The 17,754-nt window shown below is 39.1% G+C and overlaps 1 protein-coding gene across 11 annotated transcripts in view; it reads right to left on the bottom strand.

Annotated features, from left to right (window-relative positions):
- AGTPBP1 (ATP/GTP binding carboxypeptidase 1) overlaps positions 1-17,754 on the bottom strand; it is a 63,511-nt gene continuing 45,757 nt past the window's right edge. For 10 of the 11 annotated variants that reach the window (XM_071732128.1, XM_071732123.1, XM_071732127.1 and 7 more), the window contains one exon: positions 1-3,439. In XM_071732128.1, coding sequence (XP_071588229.1) covers positions 3,262-3,439 — 178 coding nt within the window. In that variant the 3' untranslated portion in view covers positions 1-3,261. Of the gene's footprint in view, positions 3,440-9,422; positions 10,687-17,754 lie in introns of those variants that run through there. The other variant, XM_071732130.1, reaches the window with a different exon arrangement.

The raw sequence follows: 17,754 nt of genomic DNA, 5'->3' as shown, positions 1-17,754 counted from the left end.
TTATTGTAATTAATTCTTTATTATGTATTTTTATTTATAAGTATTGGTATTTGGTTCATACATAACAACACTGCAACAATTATATCTATCACAGCTTTACAACAGAAACTACCTGAAAAGTTGAATTTTTGCATTTGTAATCAGTGTTTACTGCTACTGCAGTCTTATTTGAGATTTAAACCAGTTCTCCCTATGAAGTCAGGCTGATGAAACAATCTATATCCAAAAATGACCAGGCAAGACTGTGGTTCAAACTGCATCTCAGCTGTAAGTTACATTACAATAAGGGATGTCACAAGTGAAGACACAATACCAAAATTTGTGCTACAACTTAAATTACACCCGGAAAGGGAATAAAGTAATTAATCCTTCAGCAATTATTTAGATGCAAGGTGGTAAATAACACATATATAATTATTTAGAACCGTATTTGTTCTCATTACAAAAAAGAATCAGTCATGCTTACAGTAATGAGCATCATTTAAAACCAGAAACACATAAAATACCAATCCATAAAATCAAAGACAGTCATTGTCTGGGAAGGGCCATGCTAGATGACTGATTTATGACAATTCAAGAAGCTGCCGTTCTATTCTGTCCTATCCATTCAGCCCATTTGGGGGGCTGGGGGGGAGAGAAATGCCCACTAACCAGAATAGAGCATGAGCTCAAGCCTCAGCTATTGTATTTTCAGCTAACTACCAGACTTCCCATCAAAAGGCATAAAAGGAATGCTGGCATGTGTTTGCAAACACTGCTGCTACAATGGCAACATGGAGGAGAGACGAAATAGACAGCATGAAGCAGCTACCACTGTGGCAGTTCTTCCCATGAACCAGCATCCCTGTGAGCTTTTTCGGAAAGGCACATCATCTGCTTTTTCAGAAGGCACATCAAGTGCCACAAAATGTGCAAGAGGTAACAGCCTTTGCATTTTCAGCAATGTGTAAGATAATGACAAAGTTGCATTTGACAGAACTGTGCTAGCAGATGTTCAGCTTTTCAGCTGCCAGCCTGACAGATCGTCTAAGCAAACACATGCATCAAATCTAATGAGTAAGTGCAGTAGAATCTAATGTACAAATGCAACATTATTGTTTTAGGCAAGTGCCTGTCATACTGAACCATTATAGAAGTCACTCGTACCTCCTTCTTTGCACAGACTAAAAGTTGTAGCAGACATGAGGAATGTATATGCATATTTATTTAGGATGAAAAGATGATTTTGCACTACTAAGCCACAATTCTTTCTAAATGAAGAACATTTCTGGTATTGCCTATAGTATGATTCATATGAAAACTACAGAGACATGCACAGTCAGGTTAACTAACATTGGCATCCTGCACCTCCTGAAATTTCAGCCAATTATTCAGTCATTATCTATGTAAGGTACAACGCAGTTATGGATGAAAATCTATTTATGCAGATGACTTGTATAAAACTGACACAGCAATATGACCATTCTGCACCATTCTCCCTGGGCTGACTTAAAAATAGTTGAAATTCTGTAGCAAGATTAATACTTCTGTTTGGCAGATTCCCAAATTCACCTACAGTTTCAATGCAGAGGGCTCCTTTTCAACAGATTAAACTAATAAATAAACTAATGTAGTATGTACAGTATGTACAGTAACTACACACATTACAGTATGTAGTTAACACCACACAAGGAATGATAAATTTCATTAGAAATTTTTAAGAGGACCAGATTGTAAATGTTTCCATTATACTTATACATTTGTGTGATTACTAATATAAATTTAAGCCTTTGAATAAAAATACAGCAGCATATCATAAGGAATCAAAAACACTTTCCCAATTTCAGAATGAGGATGGTATGGACAGGCATCACCAAACAACACTGTATTTGAAACAGCAAATACTGGTGAAAATCCATCTTCTTACTATCATTTTTAATTTCTTTTTTTTTATCCTTTTACCAAAAGTACACTTCCCCTCCAAAGTACAGCTTTATTTGCAACAGAAGACATACACAAAGTTCTCATCAGTTAAAAACCTGCTCTACTTTATGTTATTCTTCATGCTCTTAAGGTCCCTATACATGCAGCAGAAAATGAATTCCATAACTGGGTCATATAAAATAAAAAAAATTTTTTTTAAATATTTTTCACTGCAAAATGCATCTGTTCTGTAAAGAATGGGGTACAAGTCCATTTCTCTATTAGATCTTATTCTAAGCAGAGGGAAGAGGCAGTAAGAATTAGTAGATGACAAGAGAAAACAAAGTGCTAATGCCATGCCTGACAGCTTGACTTTAAACATGAAGGATAAAAAAATCACAGAATTCAGATTGAAAGAGACCTCAGGAATTTATAGTCCTATCTCCTTCTTAGAGCAGGGTTAACAGAGGATTGAAAACAGGCAAAAGATGCTTAAACCAAAACACATCTTTCATGTTAAAGCACTTAAATCTGGTATGTAGTTAATGTACCCCCAGTGAAGTGGACTCTTTTTAACTGTGTGCTTATTGAACCAGAAAAATTGAGGAACAGGGTAGCCGAACATATATACAGCGTACATATCTAACCCTTTATCTTGTAGTCATCAACATTTGAGAAAAAAGCCTCTTCATATTAAGCCACACCTTTTTTATAGTAAGGAGATCCATACAAATGTATAGTTCTTGTTAGCACAGGCTGCATTGGTCACTATGCAAAATTCCTGAACTGTGAAGAGATATTATGTATTTTCATCTAGTACTGTGGCAAAACTATTTCATGTTCATAGGCAAGAAACAAGTGCAACAAATCATACATCACTTCATTTTTAATTAGTAAATATTGGGAGGTTCCAGAGCAGGCACTACAATACTTCACACACACTCGAGTATCTTTGAAATAATGTTGGAAAATAATGTCTTCACCTCTGTACACACATTTGTATATATGTATTTTTCAGGAAGCAGCTCAAAGAAATGTGTCACAAATAATAAGTTTCTGTACTCTGACATACCACAAGTTAGGATCCATTTTTCTGAAGACAGGATTTAAGGACACAAAATGCCGTGCAGTGCTATTTGGTAGGAAACCACCTGGCACATAAATGTATCTATTTAGTGCTAAAGGAAAACACAGAACTCCTCAAATAAAACACGTGCCAATATTTATTGTCCTTGAGCCATGCAGGCCCCAGTTATTTGTGTTTCCTTAAGCATATCCCCTAAGTAGACAAGAGTGAGGAAGTATTTGACTATGAAATTCCAGGATATTTTATTTCCTATTACTGGCTGTAATGATGGTTCAAGAAAGCAGTATTCTTGTTGAATCTGAGTCTGAAAGTCCATCTTCTTGATTAGGTGTCTCATAACCACCAACATTATCAGCTAGTTCAGTGTCTTGATCATCATTACTCTCTGCACTGTAGTCAACCTCTTCAAGGAAACGAGGCTCATCTTCATCCAAAACATATGTAGTGGGGCTATAAGGAACAAAAGGTTGCATCAACCATGTTAAAAGTTTTACTTGGAACAATACATTCTGATCATGCCCAGTCCCTACCCTGAAATACAATGATCCAAAAATTACCTCAGGAAAGGGGCGGTTAACTTGAAATAGTGTTGATTATTTAATTGCACATAAAAAAACTGCTAGCCAAAACCACATTTTTAAGAACATAAGCTAATTAGTCAGTCATACATAAATTATTATCCAAATGTGACATGACAAATTAGCTACAGGTTATAGGCCTGCACTAATGGCCTATAAGAATTTCATATAATTATTGTTGTATCAGAAGTTGTTGCAGAAGGATACAACTGCATAAAGAAATAGTTGCTGTAAAATATAAACAAACTAGAAACAGGTAGTCTAGCCTAGGTAAGAATCTAAAAATTCAACTGGGAAACATCCGAACTTAATTAAAACACACATTTTACTGAAAAGTGCACACACCTGCATGAAGTAAAAGCTTTAAAGTTCTATTTCAAACGTTGTAACTCAGAGGCAGTGGAATTAAGGAACTAAGCTACTTGTCCACAGAATCATCCATGCCCTTACCAAAGGGCCTCCAAAAAGACGAGAACTAACACTTTTAGTGTTAACTGGAGAATAATTAAATTACAATTTACTGATCCTCTCACTCCCCTAGACAGAGGTGAAAGGGAGGAGAAAAAGTTTTCTAGACCCAGTTTTACTAACCTCCCTTGGAACACAAAAAGCTGTCTGCTTAAAAGCACTAAGTATTCCTAAATATTTCGTAAGTAGTTTTCCATTCTTTTCCATAAGAAGGTTTTGTTGTGCATTTTACATCATAACCAAATCATACATTGCTAATACAAAACAGTAGGAATGTTCTCATTAAGAAAGAACTCAGGCTACTTGTAGAAATGTTTATTGTAGGAATGCGTATGAATTTTGATGGATTGTTGTCTCAAGTCACAAAACGGGCTAGCTTGGCTGTGGCTTTAGAATTAAAAGTATTAATCATTACTTCTTTCTAAAGATTTTTAGGAACTTAAGTAGACAACCTTTAATCTACAATGCAATCTTTATTCAGTATAAATAATTTGCACCGTATTCTTCCTCTACCTGTAGCCCCAATAACATGCTACACTGTACTGTTCTGTTGACAGTTAACCCAAATATGTGGAGAAGAACAAGTGTGCAAAATTGCTAGTCCTAGCTTAGAAAAATAAAATAAATAAAATAAATAATAAAATAAAATAAAATAAAATAGGCCCTAAATAGTAAGAAAATAAAATATAAGTTACCAACAGTTCAACTTAGTCAGTCTCTGGATTTACATATAAAACAATCTGTGTCGTGGTGCACTAGACAACCTCATACTCAATAAGCCATGTAAAAAGGAATGCTCCAGAAAGAAATACTTTTGAGGATTATTTAATCTGTAACTAGGGAAACTATGTTGATTAATAAACTGTGTGTTTAAAACAAAGTTCTCTCCATTTAGGAGAGACAAAGAATGAGGAAAAGAACCAGTATCTTTTCCAAATTTCCTCTTTAATTTTACAGCTGAGGAACCAATCATACCAGACATCATGCTTTGCATAAAAAGCATGTGGTAGAACCAGCACAGCAAATCTGTGTGAACTTGCTCTGGCAAGGGAGTTGGACCAGGTGATCTCCAGAACTCCAGATCAACCCCTAACACTGATTCTGTCATTCTGTGACTTTGTGAAAAGAATATGACTTTTTTTCCTGTGCTTTCATTCTGTGATGCTTTCCCCCCTAGGAAGTCACAACCTACCAACAATTCTTCTAAGGAAAAAAAAAGTTGGGGAAAAGAACAAGTTTAAGTGTTTCATTTATTTAAAGAACAAAATTGAAAGGAACATCACCAAATGTAGAACATGAGTTCTACAATGAGTGCATAGCTTTTTGCAAATTCTGCTCCTAGTCACTTAACACAGATGTTGATTTGTTAGCTTTCATAAGCTAGGAAACCACACTGCAATTGCAGATTAGACTCTGTAATTCAATTCCCAGAAAATGGAGCCATTAAATCTAAATGGTGGCCCAATATTACCTACTAATTCTGTGTACCGAAACAGAAAACTACAATGAGCTATGTCAATGACAAATATTTTGTTAGCCACTGACAATGGGCTGTTAGCACATTTGTGAGAGTCTGACCTCACTGATTTGCAATTGTCTCAAAAGAGCAATTTTAAAGTGAATAGCCCTTGGCTAGGGTGGAGGACCTGGCTGGCCAGAACTGAACAGAGGGTGACACCTCAGAAAGAGATAAGAACTACTGGATGGAGACTGCTCCCCTTTTCTGAAGGTCTGCAATGCTGGGACGTCCCTCCAGGCACGACTACCCTGGCCAGGTTGGAGTAAGACACCTTGATAGTCCTGATGATGATGTACCTGGCTGAGAGGGCTGGAATGGAGTCGGGAGTGGTGCCTGGAAGGAGATAAGAACTGATGAGTCGGTGGGGGACTGCACCCTTCTGTGGAAGCTCCGCTCCAGGCATCCTGTCTGCCATGGCTCTGATGCCAGTGCCCCTGGATTCTGTGACAGCTGACTGACAGCTGCCCCTTCGGAACAAAAGGAACTCAGGGATATATATGGCTGTCCATGCTGTGGCTGTTTTTGTCATCTCTTCACCCACTGCTGCCTTGCATCAGGCCCTTTCCAGGGTCAGCGACATCTTGAAGAAACTCCCGGGACAGCTGGGCCCCTGGTGGTGACTCTCTCTTCCTCTCCCCCTCTCCCTTTCTCTCTCCCTCCCTCCCCCTCTCTCTCTCTCTCCCTCCGCCTCTCTCTCTTTCTCTCTCTCTCTCTCTCTCAGCTCTTTCTCTCTCTCATTCTTTCTTACCACTTTTCTCTCTCATTCTTTCTTCCTACTTTCCTACCACTTTTCTCTCTCATATCTTCTTTTCGTCTCTCCCTCTTTTGCCTGGCTCTATAATTTTGCCTCTGTCAGTTGTCAAACTCTGCTTGTACCCGACCCTCCTGTGATTGGACTTTGTTTCGCAGATCCAAAACAAAAATAAATTTTAATGTTACCTTGGATTGTAATAACATAACAATAGGCACTTATAAAAAATGACGTTAGTGAGGTATAACACAGAATGTAAAGCTCTTAAAAATCTCTACACTCTTTTTACTAAGTGTTTTTACTTGGAAATGAAACTCATAAAGCTGATCCTCTCAAAGTAGGCAACCAACAAAACGTATTTTTAGGTGAAAACACAGAAGCAGACACACAAATGACAGTTGACCCTTCCAAAGTTGCTTGTCGGTTCACAGAATATGAACTATACTCAGTTCATATTTATTACCTTAAAGAATACACGGGTGAATATTTTTTAATTTGTATAAATTATTTTTACTTATCACATATGTGTAAGCACATAGGGATCCCCCTAACTTCTAGAAATTCAGACATTGTACAGTCTTGAAGTCAGCATGTCTGAGGTAACACATTTTAGACATTTGCTCTGCCATCCATACATTCAAAATTCTCATCTGAAACTGAGAGATGCTTTTTGCTGATATTTCCCATTTAATAAAATAAAAATCAGCAATACAAATTACTTTCTCTAGTTGAAACAAGTACCATTAGAATAGATAGGAGGTTCTTATTTTTAAAGATACATAAGCCTTTTATGTAAAAACTGACTGTAATCTGTCTCATAATATTCTTAGCTTTCTACTACTATCCAGGACAATGCACTGTGACATTTCAATCATGTATTACTGAAAATAAATATTATCATTATATGTATTAGTTTATTTTATTTACTTTTCCTTCCTTGAATCTTCATTCCTCACAAATAGTATGCAAGTCTTTTCTGCATTCAAAAGAAAAATCTGTTACATACTGCTCACATACATTTGCTTTCCCATGGTATGCTTTCTTCTCATGCAGCAAATGTTAACACTGGCTATTTAACATTTCAGCAATCTTCATTCTAAAAGAGCATGAATCTGCACTGTTTTACTGATGCTGGGTCACAAGAAATGTAGAAACCAAAACACCTGAAAAAAGTTCTTGCTGTGTAATCAGATTCTTTATTTGCTTCCCCACTGCTGCTCCCTAAGTATATCTTGAGACAATATATTTTTAGCTCTGTCTTGCTGATTGTATGGATTTTAATTTCCTAAGTTTTCCCTTGGGCTGTTTCTAATTAACGTGCTCAATAATCTCTCTTCCTCCACCCCTCCCGCTTTTCCTTTTAAAGAGAAACCACTATTTTTCTCAGGTTAGCAGAGGCATTTATCACACAACTACATTTCTGTAACGTAAGGGATGCCATAATCTGACATAATTTTTATTTGAAGTCATGGCCGCTAAAAAAGAGTTTAAAAAGAGTACTAAGTTAAAACTTGAAGTTTTGTAGACTTTACTTAAACATTTTATGGATAAAAAGATGAAATAATTAATACCCGATTAATATACCTGATACAATACTGTGGCCTTCATATTTATGTAACACTTCAAGACTATCCCTGTCATTTAAAAAAAGATTATTTTCTATGCCACCTGCCATTGAATACATTGAATATGGGAATGAATAAAACTTTTTCTAAATAATATATATTTTTTAATTATAATACCTTACTATGTATTTCTTATTCACATAATGCTCCAAACATATTAAAAAATAAGCCTATTCACTAACATGGTGTGTGTTTTCAAATGAAAATTTTATTTGTTCCTAAAAACATATACTTGTATTTTTCATTACTTATATGATTCAATTACAGAAAGATTAATCCACAAGCCAGACACATCCATTACAAATTTCAGTCCCATGGAGATCAGCAGTTTTCTGAGACTACAGGGAAAGTGGATAAATTTTAAAACATTGGAGGAAAATATTATGTATTAATATTCTCTGTCAAAATATGGAGCATTGCAGCTACCTGGGGAGTTGGGAAAGGAAAAAGAGAAAAATTCTGAGGAACTAATGATTCCTTTTAAAACTGCATTGCCACAAGAGTAAACATTTTAGAGTAAGATACACAGGAAATACCACATCTCCATACTCTTCCTTCTAATTTCCCCATAGAGTCTACATTCTCTCCTAGACATCAGCAAAGCTGCTATAGTAGGCAATGTCAAACATGCATACGTGTGCAGTTCCTTTCAGAAGCTCTGCACCTCTGTGTTTTTTCCAAGTACTAAGGATAAATCCTCAGGGGAATTTCCAAGGCTAATGAAGAGAAAAACATGTGCAACTCTTTTCTAAGTGATAAGCTGGGTATCCAAATCCCATTTATCTCCAGTCTTATTTTTCAATATCCCCACTTCTAGAGCTTAAAAATTGCATCCCGTCACTTAACAAAAAGTAATCTGTTCACAGAAACACAGAATCACAGGATATGAATGTGTTGGGATGGACCCATCAGAATCAAGTCCAACTCCTGTGCCTGTGTAGGGCACCCCAAGAATCACACCATGTGCCTAAAAGCATCATCCAAATACTTCTTGAACTTAGCTCAGCACTTTCTTTGTCCTGTCACGCTTAAATACATCTTGTGAAACTCAGAACTGGGTTATTTAGTTGGATTCTGCAATAATTTACCATACCCCACACTAATACCTGCATCATACCATCAGGAGTGAAAAAAAAAGCTTGGAAAAAGGTATAAAAAATATGTACCCTGTTTATCACATTTTTTTCCCTGTCTACCAGTTTACTAGTTTAATTATTTTGCCCTAAGGGAAGCCAAACAGTACTCTGATGTTACAATCTACATGGAAATAAAAGCAATGACTTAAGCCAAAGGCGGGTCTTGGTGCATGGGCACTGCCATCAGTAAAATTCTGGTTCTTATCTTGGATAGACAGCTTTTTCTTCCAGCCTTCTGAAAGAGGCAGATTGGACAAATGCTGCAGCATAAGATGCCTTCTTTTTAATTAAGATGTACTGCTAAGGTGCTGAGAAGAAAGGCCAAGACAAGCACAAACACCACAGGACAGTAGGAAGGGAAAAGCATTTACTGCCAGGTCAATGAAAAGATGTAGTATGCAAATGTGTGGGTGTCATAGTTGGAGGAACTAAAGGAGGGCTTTCAGACTCGGAGAGGGGCAGAACAGAGGGGTCTTTTCCTTCCCTTTTCCTGCCCATAAGCTGTAAAGCTCAGGCAGACTGGCAGCCCCCCGCTCTTGAGCTCTTTTGCCTGCTCCGTGCTTGGCTGCTGTTCCCCTGTGCTACTTTACCATCAGCTCCCCCTGTCCTCGTCAGGGTCCACATCCATTGGGTGCTGGTAAAAGCTGTGGACCCCCCTCCTGAGTTGGCCCTGCCACGAGGGGCCCTCAGGCATCTATGCCTGCCAGCATCATGAGGAGATTGTAAATATATATATATGTATATACTTGTATTTTTTGTTCTTTACTCCTTATGTTAAATCCTTTTCCCTGTAATAATAAATCTGTTTCAATTTTTTTTTTTTATTTCCAACTTTTAAGTCCCTAGTCTTTACTCTCCTTTTATCTTCCCTTTGGGGGTTAAGAGAAAATAATTCTGTCCTTTGGTTTTCAGTCTGCTCAAACTGCTAAGCTGTAACAGAATAATTGGTGTCCGAACGCGGGACATGATTTTAAGTTTATCTTTTCCTTTTAATTGAAAATATTGGAAAGTTGGACATTGAAGGGAAAAAAAAAAAGTGTTTTCAAAATGGTGTTGGTGAAAGACTTGTTACGTACTGACTTTTTAAATTTACTCATCTACGCATGTAGTTCTGTAGCGTCCCATCTCCCAGCCATGTTAGTTTTCTATGTTAAAATAGTGATTTGTGTAGGAATGAGTTTGGTTGGGAATTTGATTGAAGAGTTTAGAGGCTCTCCGATGAATGAAAATGAATGAAATGAATGAAAATGATTCTGCTCCTTTCTCTGGCGAGTTCGACCCACCAGAGGCTGGAGGCCTTGGTGACTGTTGGTGTTACATGTTTCGGTTATCGCTGTGGCTGAACATGTTCCATGTGTGGTTCAGTGTTCGATATTTGTGTGGGGAAACTGCCCCCTATCCCGCTGCCGGGGACACCTCCCCCACTGGCTCGGAACCAGCCCTTGTCCCACTGTCACAACCCGCAGAAAGCATCTGAAGAAATTGGAACGCCCGAGGAGGGGTGATGATGATGATGACTCAGAGGTAACAGAAAATCCTGATCACTGAGAGAGTCAGCCCGAGGCAGGAACGACACCGGAGAGTGATTCGGAACCTGAGGTAATTGTCCAATCTATGTCTCTAAAAGAGATAAGAAATTTAAGAAAGGATTATGCTCAGATGAAGGTGAATCACTGACTGCTTGGATGCTGAGTGTCTGGGACAAGGGGGCGGATATGGTAGAGCTGGAGGGCAGAGAGATGCCGCAGCTGGGATCGTTATCAGAGATGGGGGCATTGATAAGGTAATTGGGAGGTAAGCGGTACTTAGAGTCTTTGGAAATGCCTTTTGTCTGCGGTAAAAAGCCTAAATCCTTACAAGGAGGATATCAAATGTCACCCTATTAGATGGAACACCATGGAAAGAGGCATCAGATATCTGAGGGAGCTGGCAGTTTGGGAAGTCATCTATGGTGATAGGGAAACACCTGAAGATCCTGACGAAGTGCCATGCAGGAGGCCTCTGCCTAAAAAGCTCACACTGAATGTCCCAGCTATGTACTCCCACATTTTGGGGGGAAGGGTCTTTGGGGGACAAGATGAAACACCACCAACTGTCGGTGAATTTATTAGCCAGCTAAGACAGTACAAAGACAGTGTCTCCAACCCCCTAAAGGCTCGTGTCTCAACTGTGGAAAACCTGGCTGAAGAGTTAAAAACGTCTTTGAGGTTTTTGAGAAGCTGCATGATAAGTTATCCAAGATAGAGAAGAAGAGTAACACTCATTTTTCTCCTGAATGGATTAATGTATCAGCTGTTGAAAATATGTGCTTCCCTGGGATGCCAGCTCAGGGTAAGCAGAATTCAACATAGAGTTTTTGTGGTTGATCCTATGTAACCTTCGTGAAAACATGAGTGTATGGAATGGCAAACCCATTGCGACCCTGCATGCAAGAGTGTTGGGATAGAAAGAAAGTAAAATAAATATATTCCAAATCTTATTATTTTAGAATTGATTATTTTAGAATTAGAGGTAGAAGAAAATAGGAATGTGGAAACATGTAGAAGTTTTACCTTGTAAAGAATGGTACTTTGTGGAAACATGTAAAAGTTTTACCTTGTAAAGAATGGTACTTTGTTGGGAGTAGAAAAACTATGTACTCAGTATTTATTTAAGTAGTGAGATAAGGATAAGACTCTGCATATCAAAGTTAGTCGAGCAGAGATAGAAGGAAGCTGGTAGTAAAATCCACAATTTGAATGTTACCGCACACCAGCTGGACATTAACCAAGAGAAGGAAGATGAAAAGGCCACAGCAAGGAAGACGTCTTACTTCATCAGAGGAAGACTACTTACTTCATCCGGATAACCACCAGAGGGAGGCACACAAGCGGAGAAGGGGCCAGTGTCGCAATTCAGTGATGAAGCAATCTACACATGCATATGTATTAGAAAATGCTGTAACCTGTTGAATATGTAATTAGATTGCAAAATTTTCCAGGACAAATTGTGGCCGCGCTGTGACTGACTTTGAAGCCAGATTAGGGTGCATCTCCAACGCTAACAAGAGTACAGGACCTCCAAGGTAATACCACTGGGGGTAATGTTTCCAGAAGGATGCCTGTTCCAGTCTCCCAAGAAACACCCATTGCTGGCCCCAGCAGATGGGTCTCCAGCCCAACTGTGAGTCAAGGAAGTAACAATGAGAGTCCAGTTTGCCACACAAACCCTTCTGTTTGGTGGGTGTTGTACACAGTAGAGGGGCTCTGCCTCCAGCCAGGTGGAGGAGAGGGATAACCGAGTTTACTGGACAGTGTAGATTTGGTGGCCTGGCACAGCAGAACCACAGAGATAGAGAGCCCTCACAGACACTGGTGCACAGTGCGCCTTGCTGCCATTGAATCACAAAGGAGCAGACTCTGTCACCACCTCTGGAGTCACAGGAGGGTTTCAAGAACTGACTGGTGGAGGCTGAACTGGCCCTGACCAGAAATGACTGGGACACCCACTGTGTAGTGACTGGGCAAGATGCTCCCTGCATTCTTGGTATAGACTTTCTCCAGAAAGGATATTTCAAGGACCCAAAAAGGGTGTATGTGGAATATAGCAGCTGTGGAAATTGAGGGCACTGACCAACCGTCTACCTTGCCTGGTCTTTCAGATGACCCTTCTGTGGTGAGCCTGATGAGGGTAGAGGAACAGCAGGTACCAACTGCTTCTAACATAGTACATCATCTCCAGTACTGTACCACTAGAGACTCCCTGCTCACCATATAAAAACTTATTTGCCAATTAGAGATCCAAGGGATGATCAGCAAGACTCACTCACCTTTCAACAGTCCTATATGGCCTGACGGAGAATGGAGATTAACTGTGGACTGCTGTGGTCTAAATGAAGTTACACCATCAATGAATGCTGCTGTTGCAGATATGCTGGAGCTTCCGTATGAACTGGAGTCTAAGGCAGCCAAGTGACATGCAACTATCAACATTGCTAAAGTCAAAAGATTTTCTCAGTTCCCATAGCAGCAGAGTACAGGCCCCAATTTGCTTTCACCTGGAGGGGCACCAAGAACACCTGGAACCAACTACCTCAGGGATGGAAGCACAGTCCCACCATCTGCCATGGACTGATCGATACTGCACTGGAAAAGGGTGGATCTTCAGACCATCTGCAGTACATTGATGATGTTGTTGTATGGAGTAATAAAGCTGAAGAAGTCTTTGAAAAAGGCAGGAAAGTAATCTGCATACTATTAGAAGCTGGTTTTGCTATAAAGATAAACAAGGGCAAGGGACCTGCCAGAGAGATCCAGTTCCTTGGAGTCAGATGGCAAGCACATCCCTATGGATGTGGTCAGCAACATTGCAACCATGTCCTCACCCACTGATAAGAAAGAGACACAGAACTTCTTGAGTACGGTGGGATTTTGGAGGATGGACATTCCCGGGTGGACGTGATTACAAACTTGATAGAGGGTGAAGATTTTGGAATGCTACCAGATGAGACAGTGAACTGTGCTCTTCACCGATGGATCCTGCTGTCTTGTAGGAAGTCAGCAGAGGTGGAAAGCAGCAGTTTGGAATCCTACACAAGTTGCTCAAGGAATTGAGGGGGGACAGTAAATCCAGGCAATTTGCAGAGGTAAAAGCCATCCAGCTGTCCCTGGACATTGCTGAATGGGAAATGTGGCCAATGCTTTACCTCTACACTGACCCATGGATGGCAGCAAATGCCTTGTGGGGGTGGCTGAAGGGATGGAAACAGGACAACTCGCAGTGCAGGGGGAAGCCTATTTGGGCTGCCACTCTGTAGCAAGATATCACTGCCTGGTTAGAGACACTGAGGGTAAGGGTGTGGCACATGGTCACCATGTACCTAAGAGTGGGACCAGTGAAGAACAGCAGCAAAACCATCAGGTGGACCAGGCAACTAAAGTGTTTCAAACAGGTTTAGACTGGGAGCACAGAGGTGAACTGATCTTAGCTCACTGGGCCCATGACACTTCAGGTCCCCAAGGGTGAGATGCAATGTACCAATGGGCCTGTGGACTTGGAAATCAAACAGGCTAAATGGTTAAAACCTTTGTGGTACACGGGACATTGGTGTAAATACAAATATAGAGAGGCCTGGCAGGTTGATTGCATCACACTCCCTCAGCCTCTCCAGGGTAAGCACTAGGTGCTCACAATGGTTGAAGCAAGCACTGGGTGGTTTGAAACGTACCCTGTGCCTCATGGCACTGCCCATAATACTGTTCTGGGGCTTAAAAGGCAAGTGTTGTGGTGTCACAGTACCCCAGAGAGGATCAAGTCAGACAATGGGACTCTTTCAAAAACCATCTCATTGACAACTGGGCTAAAGAGCATGGTGTAAAATGGATATACCATATCCCTTATCATGCACCAGCATCTGGAAAAATCAAACACTACAATGGCTTGCTGAAAACCACCCTGAAAGCATGGGTGGTGGGACTTTGAAAAATTGGGATATGCATTTGGCAGAAGTCACCTGGCTAGTTAACAATAGGGGATCTATCAACGGAGCTGGGCTGACTCAGGAGGGGGGTCCACAGCTCTCCCCAGCACCTGATGGATGTGGACTTTGATGAGCACAGGGGAACTGATGGTAAAGGAGCACAGAGGAACAGCGGTGCAGCCAGGAGCAAAGAGGGTGGGGCTGCCGGTCTGCCTGAGCTTTATAGGGTATGGGGAGGAAAAAGGAAGGAATAGACCCCTCTGTGTTCTGCCCCTCTCAAGAGTCTGAAAGCCCTCCTTTAGTTCCTCCAACTATGACAATGGGCATAGTTTAAGACGTACTAAGGGTAAGGGAAATAAAGTAAAAGAAATCCAGTTTGCTTCTGGAAGCTCAGAGAGAAGCTTTGCAAGATCTTGGATGCTTTCTCACTGCACGTACCCCTTACTTTTTGTTCCATCAGTCTGATGTCTTTCCTCAAGTGTAAGACTAAGTGCAGGAAATGGATTTTTCATCAGTTTTTTTCTTTCCCCCAGCTCCTTTTGGCAGTCTATAAGTCTAGTTTTCCTACCATTTTATAGAAACACTGGGTCCCAAAAGCTCAGTCTGCTCCTCTGCTATAATTAAGCCAAATTAACAAACAAAAATACACCATGTTCCAGAACACACCAATAAGCCTCAAAACAATCAATTAAACCACCAGAATTTTCTAAAAGAGGTCAAGTTACTGTGCAAAATATCATTCTAGTAAGTACTAACAGTTATGACTGCAGTCACGTGTTTTTTTTTTCTTTGCACACAGAACCTATCAAACCTGTCAGCATGCCAACTGTAATTCTTACTCTGAGGACAGTATTAAAATTAGTCTAATGTTTTCTATTTGGAACTGGAGCAAAAACACTGGCAAATGTGTTTGAAAAAAGTAAAGAAAAATTATGTGTTTCAGTCATCACTTAGAATGTTAAAGCACACTGCCAGAGGGAAATAAATCTGCTTATTGCTTTATTCTTCGCAAGTCAAATATGTTTCAGACATGGCTCAAAATGAACTAATGGAAACTGAACATATGTGTAATAGAATACTAGAGGTATATTTTAAAATACTAACATTCGTTTAGTCATTTTAAGTACAACCAGTAAAACAAAGCAGAATTTGAGAAACTGTCAAAATCATTTGCAAAAAAATAAACGCAGTGGTTATCTGTATTTAGACTGTAATGTTTAAACCTGCCTGCTTATCCTCTGAAACATTAAAATTGTGTTTTTATAAAGTATCACCAGTGAAATCCAAAATATAAAAGGAAGTGACTACAATTTTATTCACTGCTCTACTCTTAACATTACCAGAACATCACAGTTGTGTAAGATCTAATCTCATACTACTTTTTCATTAATTTTTACCATAATTTTCTAGAGGTAGCTTCTCACTCATTTCTAGTGGTAAGTAATGTACATATAAGGAAAGAATAAGCAGTACTTCTAGTACAGTGAATAATGGGAATGGGAGTCTGTGCCTTTATAGGAAGAAATTCTGTGACTGTCTTCTGACCTGTGAGTGTCTTAGAAGAGGAACAGAAATGAAGCTTTGAAATTTTACTCAATAGAAGCTCTTTGTGTACTTCCAGGACTCAACAGAATCCATACCTAATAAAAAGATACCTCAGCTGATAGATGTTTAATATCTTGCCTGGAACAGTGCAGAAATACAACTACTTCAGCACTTTTGACACATTGATTGAATCAAAGGACCAATGAACAATTTATTTCATGAATTGGCATACAGGTTTCAATAGATGTCAACAAAGAACTAAGACAATAGGTGTTAAAGAACTAAGGAACAGAAAATAATTAGATTAATACATATTTCCTGTTAATTAAAAAGACAGAGATTTCTGATGCACAGAAAAGTAGCCGGAGATCCTTACTGGCATTGACAGAAAGAAAACCCTATAACACACACTTTCCAAATAGCATTGAGGTCTCATACAGCTAGGGAGCCCAGTTCCACTGTGCTTCAGCTATAAGGCTACCTAGAGATACCAGATACTGACTTCTATACTTTAAATTATCATTGGACTGAGAAGCAGAAAAAGGAGAGCTCAAGAGCTTGCTGGATCTTATTGGAAGCATCACTAGGGGTAGTGACCCCTACAGAAATGAGTTGTAGCCTTGTAGTAAAATATCCTTGAGTACCTCTCACACACACAAGATAACATGAAATATGATTATAGAATCTGAATCAACTGCAGTATTTTGAGGCAGTGCCCAGTATTATATTTTTTACTTTACAAGGAAAGTATTGCACAGCCTTGGAAACTCATTCAGTGATCATACAAAAATACTGATTAAATAGAACCTACTCACAGATCTCTCAAAAAAACCCAAAGCCCAGACTATAAAAGACAGAGGAAAATCCATGATGAACCACACTTTTCTTCAGCTGTTTAATTCTGAATATTACTCCACCTTTTTTTTTTTTTTTTTTTTTTTTCTGAGGAAGAGGAGGAAAGGTCTCATCAATACCCATCTACTGTAACATCCTTGAGGATTTCCTGAGGCAGTTCAAAGTGGATTTCAATAGAAGTCATTTAAAAAAGACTATTGTGTTAAAATTTATTATAAATAATATCCAGAATAGAGGAACATTGTATCTCCATTATACCATAAAAGAGATGAACTTTGACTAGAAACTGTTTACAGTATGTTTTAGTTCTGAATATATCAGTCCCTAAAAATAAATGACATGTCATTTCTCCCTTGAGCATTGTCATTGATAAACAGTACAGGTTTTTGAACTGTGTGCTGAGACATATAAGTGCTACCCAAGACAGGAAACTTGGACCTCACAGATACATGGGCTAGTTATCATATGGGCAAATTTATTGGGGAGAAAAATAAAAATGCTCTGCTCTAGACACTTTTGCAAGTGATTGAAGGAAAAAGTCTAATGACCTAATGTATATGGCAGAAGTCAGGTTCTGAGTACCTGGAAATTGGTCCAGCTCATAGTTGCACCTATGGTAGTATTAATCCCTTTAGGAAAGAAAGAAGATAATGTGCAAAAATAAATTATTATGACACTTTTATTTCTAATAGTAGAGGTACTGTAAACAAAATTATACTTTCTTTTTTATGCCAAAATGATGTACATATATGGCTGGCACATGGCTGTCAAAATAAAAAGTAGTCAACCCAGTTATCCTTTTAGCAAACCCTCATTATCATGCATAAAGA

This window comes from Heliangelus exortis, chromosome Z (genome assembly GCF_036169615.1).
Source record: "Heliangelus exortis chromosome Z, bHelExo1.hap1, whole genome shotgun sequence".
Classification (NCBI taxonomy): Eukaryota; Metazoa; Chordata; class Aves; order Apodiformes; family Trochilidae; genus Heliangelus; species Heliangelus exortis.
The sequence above is the reverse complement of the archived record's forward strand: the minus strand, read 5'-3'. Positions and strand labels throughout refer to the sequence as shown.